This window comes from Acipenser ruthenus, chromosome 1, assembly GCF_902713425.1.
Source record: "Acipenser ruthenus chromosome 1, fAciRut3.2 maternal haplotype, whole genome shotgun sequence".
Classification (NCBI taxonomy): Eukaryota; Metazoa; Chordata; class Actinopteri; order Acipenseriformes; family Acipenseridae; genus Acipenser; species Acipenser ruthenus.
The window spans coordinates 81,367,988-81,393,278 of record NC_081189.1 but is presented as its reverse complement, the minus strand read 5'-3'; the positions used below and the strand labels follow the sequence as shown (position 1 = coordinate 81,393,278).

At 36.5% G+C, this 25,291-nt stretch overlaps 1 protein-coding gene across 23 annotated transcripts in view; it reads left to right on the top strand.

Moving 5' to 3' along the window:
• Positions 1-24,855, top strand: part of LOC117421196 (calcium/calmodulin-dependent protein kinase type II subunit delta) — a 144,728-nt gene extending 119,873 nt beyond the window's left edge. For 2 of the 23 annotated variants that reach the window (XM_059030833.1, XM_059030822.1), the window contains exons 13-21: positions 1,160-1,200; positions 2,514-2,546; positions 7,223-7,282; positions 8,618-8,662; positions 11,132-11,180; positions 22,479-22,554; positions 23,186-23,280; positions 23,914-24,147; positions 24,613-24,855. In XM_059030833.1, the coding sequence (XP_058886816.1) occupies positions 1,160-1,200; positions 2,514-2,546; positions 7,223-7,282; positions 8,618-8,662; positions 11,132-11,180; positions 22,479-22,554; positions 23,186-23,280; positions 23,914-24,146 (632 nt within the window). In that variant the 3' untranslated portion in view covers position 24,147; positions 24,613-24,855. Of the gene's footprint in view, positions 1-1,159; positions 1,201-2,513; positions 2,547-3,403; positions 3,419-7,222; positions 7,283-8,617; positions 8,663-11,131; positions 11,181-22,478; positions 22,555-23,185; positions 23,281-23,913; positions 24,148-24,612 lie in introns of all 23 variants that reach the window. The other 21 variants (XM_059030848.1, XM_059030846.1, XM_059030890.1 and 18 more) reach the window with 13 other exon arrangements.
• Positions 24,856-25,291: the final 436 nt, after the last annotated feature.

Here is a 25,291-nt window from a genome sequence, read left to right as displayed (position 1 = left end):
AAACCATCACTTCTATAAAGAATACATAATTCTGTTGTTTAATAGCAACACAGTGTTTTGCGTGTGCATGATAGCGTGAGTCGTGAAGCTTCCTTTTGCTTTATGATTGTTAACATATCATATTTTAATAATATGATATGGCTTTGTCACATGTTATATGTTTAGATTGGTTTACCCAATTTTTCATTAAGTGTAATGGACAGATTGGTGTTTCTGGATCTTTCTTTTTATCCAAAATGTCCCTCTGATATGGTAGTACCAGTATTGGCATACTGTGGTACCCTTTTTGATTATTATTATTTATTTCAAATATATATAATTTTCTTTTTTTTTTTTTTTTTTTTTTTACAGTTTATTTAGGTCATGAGTGTGTGCACCAGCTAATAAACCTCTGTAAAATAGGTCACAAGTAAATGTGTGTTTACATTTTGTTTCCCCTTTTCTTTCCCTCCTTTATTTGGAATGTGTTCCCCATGAGGTAAGGTCCTTTGCCCAGGAGGGGACATTTTTGCATCCCCTAGCAATCACTGAGTAATCAAAAAAACACCCCTGCTTGCTTTATAAATCCTCATTCTACTAAGCCTGCTTTTGACAGTATTTACAATATTGTGTCTTGAGGCTGGCTTCTCTAACCTAAATTTCCTTTAACTGACATCAAATCAATACATGCCCACAGCACTTTTTAGATTCCAAGTATCTGCTTTTTTATTCCAAGTGTACTGTTTTGTTGCTCTAGATACTCTTTCTGATAAACTAAAAACAAACAGGTTATTTACTTTTTGTTTGCATGGTTTCAAATATTGTGGCACCTTTCGGGTACAACAATATACTGCAGTTGGCATGATTTCAAAGTTTTTAAACACATTACATACAGTATGTAAATATGTAACTATCTACTAATGTTTGTTTGAGTGTACAGTATATTTGTATACTGTACACAACATCTGTGTAGCTATGCTAATTTGTTGTATCTGTTTTTGAAAAGAACCGTATTCTAGCTTCCCAATTTGAAATCAATTTAAAAATGATCATTATGCTGACACTGTAGTTCAAATTCATGCAACAAGTAAGACACCTAATAACATTTCATTACTGTCACTAACCGAATGCAGCAAAGTAGTTGATGTATACTCACTGTACTTATGCTTTTCCTTTACAGCAGCAAGGAGTTTGATGAACAAGAAGACCGATGGTGTAAAGGTAGGTTTTGTCTCTTAATCACAGTCTCCATCTTGTATCCATCTTTGCGAGTCACTCTGTGTGAGTCAGGTCAGTCCATAGTGTCCTCATTGCATCATAAAGTAGTTGCATTACCTTTGTGATAAATTAAGGCCCAGACTATAAACCAACAAAAGTCTAGGTTAGACTTATTTAAGTTAATTTAAAAAGGATTTTTTTTCCCCCAGTCATCCAACATGTAATTGTTTGTGCCACTTATTCAGTTTAATACATTGTGGAACTGTTTGTATACACTTGGTGTAAAGAACATGAGATATAAAGGATAGTGCTACATAATATGTTACAGGGAGGAAACCATTGACATTTCCCCCTGACACCAAACTCCTGGTAGTGAGCAACACACTGTCCTTCATTAATTCATTTGATATCAACTTACTTGAACACAGTTTAAGGACAGCACTCCTTATTGATTACAAAAAGCCTTCTGAAGGTTGGATGACGTGTTGCAACCTTTGCCCGTGTTTCCATTTCATCTGCTGCAGCTCTTCCAGATATCAATGTTCGTTTACACTGGTCTGTGTGCACAGCTTTGTGCCTTATTAAGTGTTCATTATCTAGCAGTGGGTTTTTGGTGGATCACCAGACTTTGTCTGCAGCTACTGAGACGTTCCAGGTTTTTGTGTTAAGCCCGTTCTACACTAGCCCTTTCTGGAGCTGCTTCATGGAGGAGAATCTATTAACCTTCACTTTTTTGGTCCTAGAACCTTAACTTTATGTACAATTTTTAACACATGGTTCACAGTGGTTGTGTGGTTGGGCATATTTTTGTTACGAAAAATAAAGAATGGAACTTAAGGATGCTTACTTCTGCATATGCTGTCCCCGGTATTGGAAATGTCTGTGCATTTCTGCTGCTTGGTTGGAAAGCTGATAAGTGTATTATAAGGTTCAGGTAATTTAATAATCCTTACTATTGTTTGAATTTAAAACTGCATTTCCCCTCTGTCAGGTTTACTATACTGTGGATACACATTTAAGTGATTTAAGGTTTATAGTGTAACATATCTACTGTTTTTCTATTATATTTTTTTCTCTGATATCTCTCTTTTTATGTACTGTATTGTTCCAATTGTATTTTATTTTATTTATTTATTTATTTATTTGTATTTTTCACTGTGTCACCGAGAAGGATACTTTTGTGGTGTATTGTAGGTCAATTTCTGAAGAAATATTAGATTTTGTATTTTTTTTGGTTTGTTTTTTTGTTTTTGTTTTTTTGTGTTCATTCAGTCCAATCTGTCTTCTTTTCCTGTCTCTCTGGTTGTTCAATTAAGAAAAGGAAGTCCAGCTCAAGTGTTCAAATGATGGTGAGGATCTATGTTGGAAAGATTATTATTATTATTATTATTATTTATTTCTTAGCAGACGCCCTTATCCAGGGCGACTTACAATTGTTACAAGATATCACATTATACATTATTTCACATTATACAGATATCACATTATTTTACATACAATTACCCATTTATACAGTTTGGTTTTTACTGGAGCAATCTAGGTAAAGTACCTTGCTCAAGGGTACAACAGCAGTGTCCCCCACTGGGGATTGAACCCACAACCCTCCAGTCCAGAGTCCAGAGCCCTAACCACTACTCCACACTGCTGCTCCCCCTCCCCAGTGAGACAACACTGTAGCTTTAATTCTCCTTTGATATTCGTACAACCAAGTTCATTGCTTCACATATAATTAAATAGTTAACTGCAAACATTAAAACGAAACAGAACACGGAGCCATATTTATCAAAGTCTTTGCACAGGAATGTCACTTGCACTGTTGTTTCTTAAGAAAACAAGTGTTAATGTTACATTGCAAAGAACAATGTAGACATGCAGTACTTTTAAGTATTTACATCAACCACAAGTTGTTTTTAGGATCCTCGTTCAAAACATGAGGGCCTTTATGCTCTGATCACGTCCATCTGCCCGACTGTCTGTCAAACTACTTGGTGAACAGGATAACTGCCTTTATTTTGCATCTTTACCTAATCTTTATCGTACATGCCTGACCTCTTATTGACATTTTGGATTGCTTTTTGCTATAATGTAATGAACTTTCACAAAAAAGTGTAACAACCTTCATAAATGAATCTCATGGTCTCTTTTTTATTTTATATATATATATATATATATATATATATATATATACTACACTCTGATAAAACAGACACATGAAGTAACAGTAAGTTTATTATGATAAATATTGTTCTGTCCATCTGCAGTTCCTTATTTAATAGTAACATCCTACATTTATACTTGTTGAGTCAATGCCTAGGAGTTCCTGTGCTATCTGAATGAAAAGCTTGCTCGAATGCACCTGCTTTTTGCCACTAGCAAACCTCTTTTTTTGTATTTTGTTTTAGTTTTTCTTTTGTTGTTGTTGCTTTGAAGCAGACACAGTGACCTCACAATGGAAATGTTGTTCTTGTTTTTACTTTATTTGTGATTTTTTTTTTTTTTTAAAACACAATTATTTTTATTTTATTTTTATTGCAGGGTAAAGATATGTTGTTGTTTTAAGCGTAATTATTTAATGTTTAACTGCCGTATACATTTATTAAATTCAAATTCAACTTGTATTACTGTTAATAATTCTCAGAATACGTTAAACGTATATATTCTAAATGTGTTTAAGAAAGATAGATTTCGGTGTTAATCTTTAAACTGATCATTTGTATAAAAAGGACAACAGTAAGATGATAGTATAAGGATGACTTTTACCAGATAGGGTTAACTGTAATTTGAAGTACCTTTCACTATTACAAGCAAAAGAAGAAAACAAATATTAAATGGAAACTGTACTTTAAAAAATATATATCTGTAAATGTAATGATCCTCACTTTAAGCGTGGCTATTATTCCATTGTGCCCTTCAAAGTGGTACAGAACACTTTTTTTCAATTTTGTGTTGGAAATTTTCAAAATTTCAATAGTATACAGGTGTGTTATTTGTATGTTTCTTTTCCTCATGTCACAATCCTGGAATGCAAAAGAATGCATTGAGCTTTGGAAATATGAGGAAAAGATTTTAAAATTGAAACCTTTCTTTAGGGTAATTTTTACATATTCTACCTTTCCTCTTTCTACATACATCATTCATGACAGACTCACTAGCTGCTGCTCTAGCTTGATCTTGCTTGTGTATTGAGTCTTGCAAAGCAGGGAACACCCTTCAGAAAATGTCACCCAAGACGCATGTTTTTCTTGTACAGTTTCTCTAATTGCATGTTTCACAGACAAAGCTGTTTATCAATCAATCAATCAATCAATCAATCTTTATTTTATATAGCGCCTTTCATAGTGGACCACCATCACAAAGCGCTTTACAAGATGCAGTAACAACAAGAAGATGGAGCAGCTACACAGCTGGAATACCAATCACTCGAATTCCATCTTGTTGACTTCAAAGTTTTTGGTATTTTCTCCCTCATAATTATCTTGAACATATCGTCTACCTTTAAACTTGCTTTTTGTTTATACAACATGCTCTCCAGTCTCAGTTTCCGGTGCCTCAATTGAAAAATGATATAAATAGAATAAAATACATCATTCATTTCTCCAAAACAAAATATATTTCCAACAGAAAGACCTTGCGTCTGCCAGATGTTAATCAAATTCAATATATATATATATATATATATATATATATATATATATATATATATATATATATATATATATATATATATACAGTATATTGTAGTTGCACACATATGAAGCAGACAGTATTTTCCAACACAAATCAAAGTTTTATTTGGGTCCGGAAACTCCCAAGAAAAGGCTTGCTCTTAAACAGAAAAGACAATCCTGTTTGCGAGATAACAAAAGAAAATAAACAGTTCGAACAGGATTCATAAAAAAAACCCAAACACAAACGGCAATGTAAACTAACTGGTCCGTCAACCACGTCCAGCTTGTGAGTAAGGGAGATGACAAGTAAAGTCCGTCTCCAGCCTTTGAGCATAAATCCAATCCCATGGCGCGTTGCGAGACCACGAAGAGCAGCCGACCTCCGTGCCGCTCAGTCCAGGCAAGTGTTAGACCGTTCCAACAGCACCGGCAAAGGAAAGGGGATATTAGCCACATAAGAACTAGTCGCTTAGGTTTTGGACAGTTAGTATTGCTAGTTTTGGGCGTAGATAATCCAAGGTTCTCAGGTCGCTCTTTTAAAGGGGTGGTGAGTATCCAGACATTTGACTATTACAGGCTACAGGTGTGGGGCAATTGAGGCTAATTAGTCCTAACAATGTGATAACATTGATCCCCTACCTAACCAAACCTGCAGCCTGTTAGCCTGTTAACTCTGTGATGTCATGGCAGGCAGGTGCGCTGGCCACAGGTCTATCTGTTTGTTATCTGAAGCACCAGTGGGCTCGTTCCTAGCCCACCACACGCGCCTCCTGGTGATGAATATATATATATATATATATATATATATATATATATATATATATATATCTTGAAGGCATTCATGCACAGCAAAGCATTTTCCAAAAGGGTGTCAAACATAAGGCACTTTATATATTAATGTCACTGCAGAGTTAAATAGTTAACAGCAATCACATATAAACCATGTATAGTTTGCGCGATGGCGCTCGTAGAGAAGCGGTTGGTCGCACACTGAAAAGAAAACATGAAACAAACACAATGCGTTTCGACACATAGCATTTCTTCATCAAGTATTGAAGCTTTCCAGCTGTAATACTGAGCAGTCTGTTTAACATAAACAGCAGTAACTTCCTAAAATGTACAAGTGTTTTATTTTGTGGCCCTTATTCCACTGTATTTATAGTGTCTTTAATTATGTTAAGTTATGGCTGATGTAAAATACCAGCAGAATCAATACACTTATACATTTATTTCTTAATTGTTTACTCTGCATAAAATGGTCTACATTATTTTCAAAACCTTTTTTATTGTAGACATCTGAAAAAATGACTCCTCTTGGCCTAAAATAAATCTCCAGAATATTCAGTGGTATTTTATTTTCATATAACATTGTATGGCAATGAATCATATTCATGTGGTTTAGGATCCAAATAATAACCTAAGCGGATATAACAGTGTACTTATATTACTATATTGACTTATAATGTATTTGTTACTCAATGACACGTAATCTACTGATATTTAAAGTTGTAATACCAGCACACCCAATCTAGTTTCTAATTATTATTATTTTTCTTTTTTTTTCTAATACATTAATCTTGCTGAGTTAATAAAACCAGACCACGTATTTTCTTAATTAAAATAACCTCCCGTCATAAGGATGGGAATTAAATTCACTGTTTATCAAATGATTGACACTATGTCACTGCATTAATAAAATACAGTGAACTGCATTTGAGGTATAGTTTAAAACAGAAATATCCAGTATCAGTGATACTGGGTGTATTTATTAGGCAGAAAATTATGCCAACATTTGTGGTTTAGCTGTTGTCTCCATATCAGTGAGGTCCTGCTCAGTTTTGAGGTGACAGATATTGAGGTTTTATTTGTTATGGTAGACAGGTAGACACGTTTCTAGAAGTCAGTCCTCACATCTGGCCAGAATTCTATAACAAATGTGGATGTTAAAACCATTTTTTTGTATTTGTTTTTGCGTATTCTAATATGTGAATGAAGTCCTAATAATATGAGTGTGAATGGCACTGGTTACAGTCAGTCACGGTGCCTACAGCTGCAATAGGAGCTCTGCAAGCATCCATTGCCTTTCAGCCTTGGGCCATCGGGCACAAATGTGTGGTGTGGTGCTCTGATCCATTGGTCATTTAAGTTAAGCCCAGCAAACTCACTTTCTCTTGCCTGACATTCTTTTAAGTCAGTGTCATTCTTTGGTTGGTAATGTGCTGGTGGTAAAAGTCATTTTTTCCTGCTGCAAACAAAGCAAAATTTTGTGGCCGTTCATTGTATTCTTCCTTCTTTTTTGCACTTTGTTAGCCATGAGGTCTAAGCCTTGTCTGTTTCTGTTTTCTGCACACCTACAGATTAACAACAAAACCAACGTAGTAACCAGCCCTAAAGAACCTATTCCTACCCCAGCGCTGGTATACCCGGACTCTTCCTTTCTCCCTTTTTAAGTTGTTTACTGGTTTTCATTCTTTTTCTTCTTAGATTTTTTTTTCTGTAAAGTTTTTTTTGGCTACTGTTTTTATTTGTTGTTGTTTTTACTTTTTTGTCAGGGAAATCCATTGTGATGCAGTGTGGCAACATCAGAAACACTGTCACTCTTAGAGCTGGTGTTAGTAGTGTTAGAAGTAGCCTAATGCTTGCATGTCGTTGTAGAGTTCATAACCTTTTATAACCTTTTTTGCGCTTTTGCGTTGCCTTTAGCTCTGTTGATGATGCTAGTTGAAGACCTACATTTAAAAAAAAAAAAAATCTAGGCCTCTGATATACCAGGAGCAAGATGGCACGACAGAGAGCTAACAGGAGTGTTGCTAGGCAACTTGTAAAATAGACCTTATTCAGATTCTCACATATACCTTCCCCCCTGTGTCAGATGAGCCTTTGCCATTGATGAAAAGCTAATGACTCTCATGCAAAAAAACATTCAAATCTGTAAATGTTGTTCCGCATGAAGAGATTTCCTTGTAGCTATTTACTCTCACTATCTTTGCCATAACTTTGCATGGGATCCACAGAGGCAACTTGATCATTTGCATTGCCCTGAAGCCCATTATTTAAAGGTACCTTACTGTGTAAAAGAAAACCTGTAAAGCAAATTGTTACAACAATTTCATAAGCAGCAGTTCAGTTGCTGTTTGTTTTGTTATCAGTGTAATTTCCCTTAGATACAGGTCTGTACTTCTGCCACTATATTTGTAATAGGCATCTCTGCTGCAGGCAACAGCCTCCATAGTCTGTAGCCATACATCACAGTTTAGATTCTGTCCACGGAAGCATTATTATTATTATTATTATTATTATTATTATTATTATTATTATTATTATTATTATTATTATTATTATTATTATTATTATTATGTTAAAGCTTGGTGGTAATATACTGATGGCTAGGAAGCTTTCAGAACCTTCTGAGTAACTAAACTAATTAAAGTCATAAGCTAGCGTGGCTCTAATGGGTATGGCATACATTGGAAGCATCCAGCTTGTTTTCATTATAGCTACTTTGTCACCTGAATGTGTGCTTATCTTGAATAAGGTCTATCGCATGCTGTTGTTGTAGGTAGTCGGACCCTGTCATATTGACTGTTGCAGCAGGAGTCAGACCATCCCCCAGCATTGTTAAATTGCAGTAGTTGATGGATTTTGCTTTAGCCTCATCCTTGTTTTTTAGCTGATCTTGCTCTTTACCATTACAAGATTTTATTGACCACAAGAGAATATTCTTTCTTCCTTTTTTATCTTCTGTTGCTCAGGAGCCCCAAACTACAGTAATCCACAACCCTGCTGATGGAAATAAGGTATTCAGAAAGGAAACAAACACACCTTACCATCGGACTGCGTGTTTATTTAATCAGCTGCTACCGTATGTAGCACAATGGTCAAGGATTATGGTTTGATTTGTTTCGCACTGCATGGACCACAATTCAGGGGGTCTCTTGATTTTACTTGATGGGCTTGGAGCGTAAGAGCAGGTTATTTCTGAAGCACATTTATGAAGCATGTTTTGTTTTTGTTTTTTTGGGGGGGGGGGCGCGGGGCGGGGCGGTTGTTCTCTGCATGAATATTGTGGCTTTATGTGGTGCCTCTTCATTTATGAAAAGTACAAGCAATACACTGGGCCAGAATCACTAAGCAGTAACTTCCACATTTTCCACATTTGCACTAGTCCTACAAGGAAAAACAAAAGTATAGTATTACAAAGCTTAAAAGCTTTTTACAATGCAGTTGCAGTATGTTAATTTAACAGTCTGCTACATACAGCTTAGTTTGTCCTTGCTGGTTTTACAACCTTGCCAGTTTTCTGTTTGCATTTTTAACTTCAAATTGGACTTACTGTGGTCCAATGTGCATTGCTGTGCCTCCCTTTGAACTGGTGTATCTCCCTAAATTAAAATGGATTTCAAACAGAACAGTTTGAAATGCTCTCCCACTTCTCAGTAGGAACTGTAAATAAAACTGCATTGAGACTGCACAGATTTCTAATGTAATTTAATTGTTATGTCATAATTCTGGGAAAACGCAGCTATGTTAAATTTTGTATAGACAAAATGGTCTTTTCTTTTTGTGTGCCTTATTGTTTACTGCTGTGAATTGTGGGCCGGTAGTTATGGTTTCATTCCATTTTAGCTGCTGAATCTCCACGTAACCCTCAAGCAGTGGGAAATATATATTTTCATTCCTTGTGCTTCAACCAGTTTTTAAACCAGTTGTAAGAAGAAACCAGCTGGGAAAACAGTTTATAATGTAATTTGGGAAGACTTGGAAAATGGGATCCATGGTTTCGTTCTTGTTCTGTCTCCAATGAACTGCCTATTTGTATTCCATTAGCTGCCATGTTAAATAAGAAATTGCCTGTCAGGTTTGTAGCCAAGCTTTATTCCTGCTGTGACACTCTAACAGTGGGTGCCTCTACATTTTGTATTGGTAAGTTGTCTTGCTGTTGTCAAAATCTGCTCAAGACATATTGTAGATCCCCTTCGTGGGTGTCTGGGGATTCTAAATCAGGTTACAGCTGAAGGTCACATGACTCCTGAATTGGCAATAACCTGCAGGCTGTTGATTAATCTCCAAACTCAAGCTTACAACTTTCATTGGGTAGCTAGGGCTCTTATACAGGTCAAGCATTTACAAGCTTTTCATTTTTGCTAAGAACAAATGAACTACTGCTAGTGCCAGTGCTCTAAAATATGAGCATATTAAGGCCTCAGAGCCCTAGAACTGCCCAAACTAAATAAACCAAAAGGTACTCAAATCACAACAAATAAATTCCCTTTTTGAAAAAAAATCCAACAAGGGCAAAACTTGCTTTAGGCATACTAAAAAGAAAGGCCAAATAAAGAATTACGTTTACAGGGTTACTGGTTATTCTTTACCTGCTTGCTCAATATGGCTTTAAAGTTGTCCTTTTTTATCCTTGTTATGTTGTTCTTGTTTTATTTATTTTGTCTTTTTACATGTATTTGTTGAGTGCTTTAAGCACAGCATGTGAAGACCTCTGTAAATAAGACTGGGGACTTCCTTCTGATATGACATTTGCATGTGTGTGTTTTGTAAGCTGTACTTGTATATTGGTATTCAGTCTTTTCACTGTGGCATGAAGTTGAATTGTACTGGGTTTGCTTTAGTCAGATGATGATGTCAGTACATTTTTAAGCGACTAATCTTCATTTACAAAGCAGTTGTTCTTATTAGGCCAGTTAAATCGGTTTTATATATTTTCTCACCCCTTTAAATTTGACGTGGCAGATCTGTGTTAAGATTGAGGCCCAAGCAGCACTAATTGAAGTCCTTCTGTGTTTGTGGATAACACACAGTAGCCAGCACCATTCCTTAACATGACAATCAAAGTGTGAAGACAGCGAGTACTCCCGCTGTAAAATCTACTGTGTATTCCCTCATTGAGACCAATAAACAACAGCTTAAAGCTGCAGTTGTCTTTATTTAGCCTTCTCTGCACTCTACTTATCAGAAAGTACACATTGTTTACAGTTTTAGCAATAGGGACAAAAGCTTTCTCCTTGTTAAAATCTGCTTGCCACTATATCACTCTGTGAGACAAATAGGCATGATCCTGCACATAGGTTATGCTTTTTCAATTTGAATATTGAAGGCACAAAAAACGGATTGGTTTCACAAGGAAGAAATTGATTAATGTCCTCTTTTGCCCTGCTTATAAAGTATTGGCTATCTCCCTTAAAAAAAAAAAAGTAATGCTGCTGTTGTATTTACTTATTTATGTGTTTTGTAAATGTGTTTGTTTCTCTTAGGAGTCCACAGAGAGCACAAACACCACCATTGAAGATGAGGATGTTAAAGGTATGGGTACCCCTAATAATGACCATGATAGTCTTTTTATTAATATATGACCTGAGGAAACTGGGATTCAAGTCAGTGTTTATTGTGAAGTGAATAAGCTTCCCAAGTTCAGGGAGAAGTCCGTGAGGATTTGAATTGGTTGTACTTTAATGTTGCTTGTAATGATTTTATTTTGCTTTCGTTAATGCATGACTTCATCACTTCTTCATTAATGTGTTCATTTTGCCATTTGTAATATTGCATTTTATATTCTGTTCAGATTTAACCCTCTTGCTGCATTGCACTCTTCAGCTGCTCGTAGCATTCTTCTAAAAAGTGCCTCTGGTTCCAGTACTGTAGTTATATGGTTCCTGATAAACTTTTTTAACCAATAGACTACTGCTATTTGCTTGCTGCATACTTTTGTTTTTTTTCTTCTGCCTGTCATTCAAGCTCTTTTATTAAGTTGGTTTGATAAGCATGTTTCAATTCATGATCATTGGCTTAATTGATCATTTTTAAATACCGACTTTAGAAACTGGGTAAAGGCATAGTTTTTAAAGAAATGTTAAAGTACTATGTCTGGCCTGGTATATTTTGTTCTGATCATGGAAATTATGGCTGATGTTGTTGTTATTATTATTATTATTATTATTATTATTATTATTATTATTATTATTATTATTATTATTATTATTATTAATAATTTATTCAGCAGACGCCTTTATCCAAGGCGACTTACAGGTGTTACAGAGAAATACAAGGTTGCAATGCAAGCTTAATATATAATACAGTATAGTTTACAGTAAGGGCAAATATTACCACTAAAATACAATATGAACAAGAATGCAGCAACTTAGGATTACAATGTTATATCAACAATCACAATAGTAGTGCAATAGTGACGGGATAGTGCATTAGCTGAGGATCCAGTAACATGGTGCGTAGATCAGGGAAGCCCAGTGCATAGTAAGAAGGGCAGATCAAGAGATCTGGAAGTGCGGTCTAAACCGGTGGGTCTTGAGGAGGCGGCGGAAGGCAGTGAGAGACGGAGCAGTCCTAATGTTCACCGGTAACTGGTTCCACCACAGAGGGGCTAGGGAGGAGAAGGAGCGGACACGGGAGGATGGAGAGTGGAGTGCAGGCATGACCAGTCAGCCAGTAGAGGAGAAGCGGAGAGGGCGAGAGGGTGTAGGGAGACACGACAGGTTGGAGGTAGGTGGGGGCGGTGTGGTTAAGAGAGCAGTAGGCAAGAACAAGGGTATTGAATTGAATGCGGGCAGAGAGGTAGCCATTGAGGGTGCGAAAACAAGACGAACAGCAGAATTTTGAATAAGCTGAAGTTCATGTTTAATTTCCTGGGATTTGCTTAACCTGATTAGTCAAAATATTCAAACAGTAGTTTTAGATCAATGTGACACACAGTATCAGTGTTATTTTTTATGTTAATAAAGGTGTTGAAGATGTCTTTTCTCTGTAAAATACTGTAATATAAAGGTGTACATACATACTTCTAAACATATACTGTATAATGGCACTACAATGCAGCACCAATATGTGGTAATATAACTATACAGGCACAATAGGAAGTGCTAGTGCAGTGGAGTAAAGAAAAGGTTTTTGGCAAATGTCACAACTTACTGCATTCCTACAAGTCTTGGTCATATTAAATCAAATTGGGCTTATTTTGCATTCACTCACTGCTGTTTTGTCAAAAATGGTACTTTTAAAGGCTGTGGTAATCATTCCCTATTTAGTGGTTAAATCCTATGTTTATTTTTCGACAAACAGAACAAGATATTTGTATTCAGCATATAGGCAACTACAATATCAGTTTTTTGTTGAAGAATGTACCTCTGTACACATGAAGATTGTGTTGTAACAGAGAGTACTGTTTGTATTTCAAAGCTAAGTAGTTAATTGTATTATACTTGTAAAAACCAAAACACAATGAAAAAGGAATACCTTTGTATTTTGCCTATGGGTTTTTATGCCTTCACTAAGTTTGCTGTTCTCGTGTTGTTTTTATATACTCTACCACACTTGTTTGGTTTTGGTTCTAATAAGGCATTTGTGTGTAACTACAGTATGCATTGTTTGCTTGGTAACATTGGCGCCTCTGTCTCTGTAAGTCCATCAGTTAGCTTCTGAGGAGAAATGCGTTCGATTGTGGTACCTCAGGGGAGTATCATCACCAGTGCTGATAGTATCACCCAGTGCCTCATATAGGCAGACAGATTAGTCTTTAGGGGCCTTTTCGTCACTCTGCATTCACACCTACCAACACACTGGAATCAAAGGACATCACACATACTTCACTGAAACAGGGAATCTCTTGTATCAGAAAAAAATATATATATATATCCAGTACTTTGACAGAGTCGATATATTCATAGAAATATTCAGTGTGAGTTGGTAGCCTAGAGTGGGAACGGTCGGCCCAACATTAACTAGCGCCCTAGGCAGCACTTGAGATGGGGCCCCCTCCGAGTTAAAAACTAAACAATTACTGTGATGAGTATTGTGTGGTTAAACTCCATTAGTTACCAGTACATCTTGGTGAATAGCTTTAAACTAAAATGTAATCCATGAATAACAGCTTCATATTATTATTCATAATTTTAATGTCATTTCTGTACGCTCTCAGACACATTTTAATCCCACCCTCCGACCCTAACAAGCCATTTAGAATTTTCAAAACATTAATCTACACAAACAGCAATGGTATGCTTCCATTCAAACATCCAATTAGGCAGAAAAGAATAAAAATTATCATCAAGTGGCAACCAAAAAAGCATTCAGTTCACTCTACACAACGCTTTGTTCTGAAACAGTAGTGAAAGCACACGGCCAGTAATAATTACAAACTCTTTATAAAAAAAAAAACAAATAAAAACTGTAAAATAATTACAGCTAAACTCCCCCTGTTAAATGGTAACCTCCTTATGTTATTTATCATCCGCAGAGCTCTGTATGGTTCTTCATAATTTTGTAGTTGGGCTACGGTATTGTCTGTAAATACTTTACGCCAAGGATTTTTGCTATTCACACTAATTGAGGAGCTGTTTGTTTTGCGCCCCCATTGTTTGTTGCCATAGGCAGCCACCTGTATTTCTGATTCACTTTTCTTTTGTCTCAGCATGCAGCAATGTTTGACAAACTGTTGCTGTTTATTTACTTTTATTTTTTTAACTAATTGTTCATTTTCTGGCCTTTCTTTTTCTTTCTATTCCCACACATCTGCACACCCCTTCCTCCTCCTCCTCCTCCTCACAACTTTGACCATGGAATATAAGAGACAGCAGTTAAGTTGTATTCACTCATCCTTCTCTTCTTCCACCACTTCATCCTGCTGGTCAGCATCCTCACTCAGTCCTAGTCGTCACACCTGCTGCCACTGCCTCCTGAAGGTGCTGGTCATGCTGTACTTCTTCACCTTTGTTTGTTCATTTGTTGTGTTTCTTTCAATCAATTCAGCTGCCAGTGCACAGAAAATACAAACTCAAAGAGCCTGTTGCATGAGTCTGAGCCCACACAGTCAACAAACTCCTCAGTTCAGTGCAAGTGCAGGGAGAGAGCCTCCCATTCAGGTATCCCCGTTCACTGACGCTGGTGCCTTGTCTTAATGAGGCCCTACACATATGTAGGGTTGACCAAGGTATTTCTCTGGCTTCAGTTGTCAACCATGCTGTTACAGCAGTAGCCAAGAATATTGCATTGTCTTTTTTCTTAAGTTTGACATTCGCAGTATGGTTTAACTGTAAATATGTGTCTATGATGCATTGAATAAACAATAGAAAATGTATTTCAATTTAAAAATATATATATTTAAAAAACACTTTTTTTTGTTTGTTTTTAAACACAAAGACAACCTCATTGTTGTAAATATGCCCCACTAATTGGTTCAGTGAGTCTTGGTAAGTGCTTCCATGGCCTTAGTCCTTGTCTGACTGTCTGACTTGGCTTTTAATGTACTTGGTAATATATTGTAGAATTTGTAATCGCAATATTGTCTCATTTGGTATTTAGATTATTGTATGTTTAGAGTTACTGTAAAAGTAAGGTGATGCAATGTACAGTATGCATATGAATATCACTTTCTGGTGTTTATTCAAGTGCACTGCTCCATATGTGTTAAGTCATTTTAAAATAGTTATGTGTGAAAAAAATCTAATGCTGTTGTATCAGAACAGAAGAAAACAGCACATTTAAAAAATGGAGTTCTCTTGTGTACTTTTCTGTATACTTTTCTGCTGGGGATGCATTCCCTATCATCAGGGATATAGTGGAGGATCCCCTATGCAAGTTCTGATGCATAGACTCCTTTACATGCTCACTGGTACGTATGTGCGATATATACAGCCCAGGGTCTTCCAGGCACAGTAGAATGTGTGCTACAGTAACTTTCAGGTGTACACAGCAAGATGTTTCTGAAAGAACCAACAATGGTCTATATTTGACCTGGCCTTATTTATTTAATGGGATACAGCCCCACAGCTTGCTGAGCCATATGTAGAAGTATCAAGGTTATCTAAATGTTGCTCAGGTGTCTTGTGGTGGGGTGGGGGTTGTGAGACACCTGAAAATACCATCCCATTGAAATTACAGAATGTACATTTAGTGAGCCTCTTAAAGAGGAGGGAGGTCTGGATATCCCATCACCCCAGTATGGTTTTTAGGAAGCTGTGCTTATAGAGGTGCCTGTTTTGTATCTGAAACATTAACACAAAACCTAGTTTCCCTTTTATACTTAAAAAAAACATCTGCATGCAAAGGTATTGACTTATTAGTCCAGCAAAGATAACATGGGCATTCAGACACATCTGTAAGGCATTCGTAATGCAATAAATAGCACCTGCCAAATTTATATTAGGCCTGATTAAATATGCACGTTTACTGCTGTCTGAATAATTACAATATCCACTTTGGTGACACACTTCTATTATTTGGGCAATAACTAACATTAATTATCATGGTGATTGCCTGTAATTTCTCTGTTTCTGTAATTTTCAAGTTAATAAGGGGTCGTTTGGGTGGTTAAAGTAATAAAACGTTTCTTGCTGCCACTTTTTAACAACCATGACCTCCATTTCAATTCAATTATTTTGCATTTAAGGCATTCTGCAGCGTACCGTGTGTGTAGAATATTTGATTATTTATCTGAGTATGTGTTGCTTTCTTGCTAATGATTGCCATCTAATATGCATAATCAGATTAAGAGTTAGAGCAGACTCACTGCATGAAATTCATTCAGATCAGACCAAATCAATTTCATGGATGTTTAGCATATTCTGCCTAATTTAAGAACATAAGAACATAAGAAAGTTTACAAACGAGAGGAGGCCATTCAGCCCGTCTTGCTCGTTTGGTTGTTAGTAGCTTATTGATCCCAGAATCTCATCAAGCAGCTTCTTGAAGGATCCCAGGGTGTCAGCTTCAACAACATTACTGGGGAGTTGGTTCCAGACCCTCACAATTCTCTGTGTAAAAAAGTGCCTCCTATTTTCTGTTCTGAATGCCCCTTTATCTAATCTCCATTTATGACCCCTGGTCCTTTTTTCTTTTTTCAAGTCAAAGAAGTCCCCCGGGTTGACACTGTCTATACCTTTTAGGATTTTGAATGTTTGAATCAGATCGCCGCGTAGTCTTCTTTGTTCAAGACTGAATAGATTCAATTATTTTAGCCTGTCTGCATACGACATGCCTTTTAAACCTGGGATAATTCTGGTTGCTCTTCTTTGCATTCTTTCTAGAGCAGCAATATCCTTTTTGTAACGAGGTGACCAGAACTGAACACAATATTCTAGGTGAGGTCTTACTAATGCATTGTAGAGTTTTAACATTACTTCCCTTGATTTAAATTCAACACTTCTCACAATATATCCGAGCATAGATGAAGACATTTCTGAGTCAACATAAACTCCTAGGTCTTTTTCATAGCTCCCTTCTTCAATTTCACGATCTCCCATATGATATTTATAATGCACATTTTTATTGCCCACATGCAATACTTTACACTTTTCTCTATTAAATTTCATTTGCCATGTGTCTGCCCAATTCTGAATGCTGTCTAGATCATTTAGAATGACCTTTGCTGCTTCAACAGTGTTTGCCACTCCTCCTATTTTTGTGTTGTCTGCAAATTTAACGAGTTTGCTTACTATACCAGAATCTAAATCATTAATGTAGATTAGGAATAGCAGAGGACCTAATACTGATTCCTGTGGTACTCCACTGGTTACCTCACTCCATTTTGAGGTTTCTCCTCTAATCAGTACTTTCTGTTTTCTACCTGTTAACCACTCCCTAATCCATGTGCATGCATTTCTTTGAATCCCTACTGTGTTCAGTTTGAGAATTAATCTTTTATGCGGGACTTTGTCAAAAGCTTTCTGGAAATCTAAATAGACCATGTCATATGCTTTGCAGTTATCCGTTTTCAATGTTGCATAATCAAAAAAGTCAAGTAGGTTAGTTAGACACGATCTCCCTTTCCTAAAACCATGCTGGCTGTCTCCCAGGATACTGTTACCATATAGGTAATTTTCCATTTTGGATCTTATAATAATTTCCATAAGTTTACATATAATAAAAGTCAGGCTTACTGGTCTGTAGTTACCTGGCTCGGTTTTGTCTCCCTTTTTGTGGATCGGTATTACGTTTGCTATTTTCCAGTCTGTCGGTACAACCCCTGTGTCAAGAGACTGTTGCATGATCTTGGTTAGCGGTTTGTAAATAACTTCTTTCATTTCTTTGAGTACTATTGGGAGGATCTCATCTGGCCCAGGGGATTTGTTTATTTTAAGAGCTCCTAGTCCCTTTAACACTTCTGCCTCTGTTATGCTAAAGTTATTTAAAATTGGATAGGAACAGGTCGACATGTAGGGCATGTTGTCTGTGTCCTCCTTTGTAAAAACCTGTGAAAAGTAATCATTTAATATATTTGCTATTTTTTTTCTTCATCTATGATTTTGCCATTTGTGTCTCTTAGACATTTAACCTCCTCTTTGAATGTTCTCTTGCTGTTGTAATATTGGAAAAACATTTTGGAATTGGTTTTAGCCCCCTTAGCAGTATTGATTTCTATCTTTCACTTGGCCTTTCTAACTTCCTTTTTGACTTGTGTTTGCAGTTCCAAGTACTCTTTCTGTGTGCTTTGTTTTTGGTCCCTTTTAAACGCTCTGTAAAGTGCCTTTTTTCGCTGAATATTTTTTTTATTGATCTATTAAACCATTTTGGCCATTTTGTTTTAGATTTAGATTTGTCTACTTTTGGGATGTAATTGTTTTGTGCCTCTAGTACTACATTTTTAAAAAACAGCCATCCTTTTTCTGTGGATGTTTTCTCTATTTTACTCCAATCTACTTCTATTAGTCTCTGTTTCATACCTTCGTAGTTTGCTTTTCTAAAATTGTAAACCTTAGCTTTATTCATTACTTTTGGGGTTTTAAAAAATATTTCAAATGAGACAATGTTATGGTCTGAGTTTGCCAATGGCTCTCTGACCTCTGTTTTAGTTATTCTGTCTTCATTATTTGAAAAGACTAAGTCAAGGCATGCCTCCCCTCTAGTCGGTGCCTTGACAAATTGTGTTAGGAAGCAGTCATTTGTCATTTCCACCATTTCAATTTCGTCCGTCGTACCCCCCATCGGGTTTTCCCATTTTATACATTTTATACATTTTATACATTTTATATTTTGCTTCTCCTTTTCTACACGCATTTCGAATGTCACTGTACAACAGATTATTTTGCTCGGTGTCTGAATTTGGCGGTCTATAGCATGCTCCTATTATTATGCCCTTTGAATTTGCGTCCATTATTTCTTAAATCATCATTTTCCACATATACTTTGGGGGCTTGCAGTGGGATGTTGATGAAACTAATTAAAAGTACACAGCATATGGTGCCCAAAAATATACTATCAGTATAATTCATCTACTGACTACAAAGTGTGCATATGTGTGGTTATTAGAAATAAAATGCCTGCTTTGTTATTTATTGTATGTTGCCGTTATGAGTTGTTGCATGTTGTGGTAAGAACATTAGTCTTGATAATGGTGTTATAGTTTCATATAAATTACCCTTCGGTGAAGCTCCAGTGTTGTCGGACATTTCATTACTGAAGTAATTTAATAACAGGCACCTAAGGTGTGTTAAACTGTTCACTGTGGTGTACGGGTCAAAGTACTGTGTTTGTTGAAATTTGAATGTGTTATATTTGGAAACTATTGCCGTTGTATTTTTTCTGAATTCTCATAAAAAAGTGAGAGTTTTACAGCTTTGTGACTCAAGGTATTTTCACACCAAGCGAGTTGCGTCAGCGTCAGCGTCCTGTGTATTTTGATACCATCAAGTTGCTTTCACACCAAAGGCACCAATCTGAAAATGTCACGCTACACAGCATTTCCTTAACAAAGTACAGAATAAAATGTGTATATCTTTCAGCACCAAGTACTGTAACAGCAGTACTATTTCATGACAACTAATTAATGCAGTTCTATATACTTTACAGAAATAATAAAAATGGCAATATGTTTTAAATATTTAGTATACATTATACATTACATCAGTCATTTGGAGTGGGGTTATCTTTGCCACACAGTAGAGCAGTCTTTCTCTATCATACAGTTCTTTTCCGCTATTGAAAGTTACAGCATGTTAATGTATTTTACTGTAACCCCTGGTTGTGATCTTCATATGTATACAGCATTTTCTGTCTTTAATCTTTTTTAAACCTGTTTCTTGGACACTGCAAGTGCCTGCCTGTGTGGTGAGCTTTTTGCTGGTTTGCTTTTTAAGGGGCATTCCTGTAGCCTACTCAGAAACAACCATTTGCAATCTAAATGTCTCTTATTGTTGAGGGCAAAATATAGATATATGCGGTTTCATTTTGAACACGGTAATAAAAACAATTATTTGTCATATTGATGTGTATTTTTCATAAATACATTGGCCATATAAGTATGATTTATGATGGACACCCACAGAGAAATAGGAACACTGTCTGTGTCAGCTGCCATCTGCTTTACTCAGTGCGTCCGATGTGAAGGCCTCCATAAGATTTCAGTACAGTATTCTAAAAAACAGAATGTTATGCTGGACGCTGATGCTTTGGCACGTCACGCTTGGTGTGAAAAGACCTTCAGACTAATGTCGATTTTATAGATTTAACTATTTTAGAGTGGAGGCATCTGTGAATTGGTGCTCAGATTCTTTGGTAATCCTAAATTCTGATTTAACAAATGTTTTAAATATTTTATTATACACTTTTAGGGTAAAATCTGTGTTGGGCAGAGGTGCATGTTCAAGTCATAAGTTATATAGTCCTTCATTATACAGTCTATCCAAATAACAAGGTAAAAATGAAAAAAAAAGGTTCAGATTGGAGATTGTGGTCTTCACTAACAGGCATAAGTGATATGTAGACAATGGTGGTGTTGAAACTGTTACACAATCTTCCATACACCTTTCCTCAAGAAGAATCTGGCTAAACCAGCTGTATCCAGCTTCAGTTTATGCACATCTAATAAGCTTAACCGTAAGTGGTTAGTTATTATAAATTAACGCTGAGGTTAATAATGTTAAGTAAAAGATTCAGCTAATCAGAATGGGTCGATTCACATCTGTTTCATCACATCCCCCTATATCAATGAAATCCATCCTTCGGATGAGACGTAAAACCGAGGTCCTATTATAAGTGACTGCAGCAGCAGTTGTGGTGCATAGTTCACCCCAAAGTCTCTTTAAGTCGCTTTGGATAAAAACATCTGCTAAATGACTAAATAGTAACAACAGTGGACGTGCTACTACCTTCACCTAGGGATGCCTTGGCATGAAAGGCGCTATACAAAATAAATTTGATTGATTTGATAGTTGTGTGTAGCTGTGTAAAGGACACATGCCAAATTTGAGGAACTTTACGTTTTATTCAACAGGGAAGTCCAGTTAATTTCCTTGCCACATGCCACATGTCCTCTGAATAACACAGCATATACAAACAGCCCTCTGTGAGAGGTGCCCACATTTGAATGATGGTGTCAAGAGATTTGCATTGAGAAAATTAGCCAGCCCTGATGATATTCCTTCCTGACATTGACCCGTCACAGTGGTTGGCGTGCGCTTACAAATCTCTATCTTATCACAAGCAGTCAGTCAGGAAACGGTGATCAGCTTGCCTAGTTATGCCGTTCAGTCTGGATAAAAACAGGAGGACTTGCTGACATTTTCGTAACATCTGCTGGTGACTACAAATGTGTTTGGATTGCTGAGGGGATAAAATGCTAAAGAGATGGCCTCAGATACAGGTGAAGTGTTCATGATCTAACAACCCTTGGTTTGCTGACAGCTAAATAAAGTGTTCTGTTTATGTGGAAAAAAACACTAACTTATTCAGTGAGAAATGTTTGTAGTTACCAGCATTTAATGGAACTCTCTTTACAGAAATACTACCCGAAGATAACCAATTAAATGTTTTTAGTGTACTGAATAATACATATAAAAACGACATATACATATTAGTATATTTGAGTGGTGTTCTCTTTCCTATACTATTAGAGCTGTCTGCAGTTTTGAGAGCAGTTACCTTTTCTAGACCTGTAATTTGCTTTTCTAGTGTTGACAGAGTTAATGTTCTGAGTTGAAGGGAAAATCTACAATGGCACGTGTTTTATGATCAAAACTATCTGTTCATAATATTTGACATACAGTATGCATTTTGATACTAGAAATATGTGCACTTGCTTGGGTATTAGTGAGAAACTGTAAAAAAAAAGAATAATACCAGAGAGGGAATAAAGGTGCAATGTTTAAAATAGAGGTGCTTCTTCTGTTCCTAAATCAGGAATAGTGCAGGGTGTGCTTCTATAAAAGTGGATGTGACTTAGAACAAGTTATCAACATGGTGTATATAAACAGTAAGGGGGGCAGATCCTTAAGCAAAAGAACAGTAACATTGCATAGTTTTCAAAGTTGGGTTATCTTTAAAGCTTTGTTGCAACAGAGACTTAAGATACAATAAAGCTCCTGTAGATGTGGTAACTAAATATGAATACATTGACATTTAAAGGACATGGTGCATTGTGAGTGAACTACCCTTTCCCTTCTACAAGTAGAAATACTGTAGGCAGACATGGCTGATCTTAAGTAGGTAATTTGATTAATAGGATGAGCAAGGAGATCATTAAGCGGTTTACTTATGCAGGCTGCAATAGAAACTACCTTAACACAGTTCTTCAGGTTTGTATTTTTGGTATCTGTTTTATATCCGTAACTACCATAACTGATGCCTCATGTGATCGGATTACTCTTTGTGTTCCAGCTCGCAAACAAGAGATTATTAAGGTTACAGAGCAGCTGATTGAAGCAATCAACAATGGAGATTTTGAAGCCTACACGTGAGTAATCATGTTTGCTTTTGTGGCCTTATCTGGAGTGCTTCTGTGATTGCGCCTACTCAGATGCATGAATCTGAAAACTAAACAAGGCCCTTTTTTATATTGTGATCCAGCTCTGTGTTGGGTGTAGCATATAACAAAGCAGCGGCATATGAATTGTATTTATATGAGAGGCATGACAGTAGCAATTTCTCATGACAATGTATTTATGTTGTGATTGAAGGGACGGAAATAAGGATAGCATTTTATTCAATTCCTGGGTTTACTATGAGTTTAATAAGACCCCTGAGGTTGTTACCTATACACTGGCCTAATCAAGGACATATTAAAACCCAGAAGGGGTGAAACTGCAATAGGAGCATTATTTCCATCCCTGTGATTGACATACAGTCTTTTAATTTAATATATTAATATTTTCCAGGTTACAGAATGTACAGTGTATGTATGTGTATATGTATATAAGACCATCTGTATAGAAAGGCCCCATGTATACAGTGACCACTGAGACAAATCCATACAAATATATCCCCCATGTCAAATAACCTCTATATAAACATCACCTGTCTGTAAAGCCTACACAGATGCTCCTCCAATTACTTCACGTGACGATACACCCTTTGTCATTATACAGGAAGATTTGTGACCCAGGTTTGACAGCGTTTGAGCCTGAAGCCTTAGGCAACCTAGTTGAAGGCACTGACTTCCACAGGTTCTACTTTGAAAATGGTAAGTTAAACTCATCTGTAGAACAGTTCAAGGATTACCACAGATTTTAATCTCATTCTGTTAGGAGAAAGTCCTTCAGCATTAAATCTTCTCGTCACGTCCATAATACGGTCAGGTGGATTTAAATTGCTGAACTTCACCAGAGTTCATGACCACATTTTTTATGCAATATATATTTTAAGGGCCATGGGCTGCTAGGGACTCGACATCCACTGAATGAACAGTAGAAACAAGTCCCAAGCCTGCCTTGAGTGTTTTTGTTTCTTTGAATTTTCTGAACTGGGAAATTATACATAGGCCCTTATGTTCAGTGTTTGTTTTTTTGAGCATACTATATTAAATGACCATTTAGAGTAAATTTCCTCATTTGCTTTAAGCAGACTGGGGTTCTTCATTCATGAATTGTTGAATTTGTCACTTGCTGTGGTAATGGGAGCAGGCAGTGATATATGGGTACTGTAAAAATTACTGCTGTTCAGAAAAAAAAGCTGAACAATTAGCCGAGCAACTGCCACCTGTTGTACAGTTTAATTATGTTTCAATGAAAAAACAGAGTTGGCTCAAAATAAATACATTGCTCTAAGGGCGCATAAAATGCAAGAACATCCCACCAATACCACATTTCTGTTCTAGCTCTGTCCAAGAGCAACAAGCCAATCCACACCATCATCCTGAATCCTCACGTGCACCTGATTGGGGAAGATGCAGCCTGCATAGCCTACATCCGCCTGACCCAGTACATGGACGGGAGCAGCATGCCAAAGACCATGCAGTCTGAGGAGACTCGCGTGTGGCATCGCCGTGATGGCAAGTGGCAGAACATTCACTTCCACCGCTCTGGCTCTCCGACTGTGCCCATGAAATAAGGTGAAGACGTCAACCAAATCTCATAGATATCGCAAGGGGGTGGGGGGCAGTCAGTAAAAGTAGTCCAGGAATTATAATTTTACAATCGATTTATTTTCAGTGCTCTCTATGCATTGTACTGAAGTTTTTTGACCAGTTTGTGTCATTTTGTAGTACAGTTGCAGTGCAGTAGAACCTCATAGTTACAAACACATTAAAAATGGAGGCTTAATAAGTCTGAAATATCTGTGACAAAAATTAACCAGGAGGGCTGTTTCACTGATAAAATTCCTAGCATCTGATCATCAAGTCTTTTTAAGTAGTCAGCAGAACTGTGTCTGATTTTAATGTTTAGTGGACTGGTCAAAGGCGGGCCTGCAAACTTTGAGGTTGACCAAAAAGATTAGAATCACAAAAGTTCTGTAATATCAATGATAAGTAGTAATATAAGTTTCATTAGTAATAATATTTTTCCTTGTGTTCCAGATAATGGTTAATGGTGCCCCTGCTGCTGCAGTCACATGACACAAGCGTTCAGGAGGCTGTCCTCATTGTCAGGCTGTCCGGTCTCCTCCCATGCATGAGCTTTGGATGGGCGTCCCCTCAAACACATTCATCATGTACCATTTGTTGTTTATTCCATCTGTACTTATTGTTTACACTTCATTGGAGGAAATGTTCCATGCAAAATGAAATGTTCCATGAAAAATAATAAAAGTTTCTAAAAGATTTCATTATTTATGCCAAGTTTTGTGATGCTCAAATTAGTCATTATAAGGACATTTGTTAAAGAAATGTATTCTGCATTTTTTTTTTGTATTGATGTTAAAAACCTTTGTATATCTTCTAGGATGATCTACAAAAATATAGGCTTACTGACAACTCTTGACCGTTTACTTTTGAAATATTTTTGACCATTTAATTCCCTTTATTATACAGATCAGTACAAACTGCAACATCAGCAATTATTGCAGTAAAACCATATGTGATAATATATGTACGGTCATTGTTTATTAATTGTTAATAATTAGTGGATCAAACCATGTTCATGTACTTACAAAAGTGAGATTTGATAACTAGTTCCATAAACTCTGTCATATAGGTGTAATTTTTGACAAATTTCAGGTTAATATATATTTTTTCCTTTTTTTTCAGTTTGTGTGCA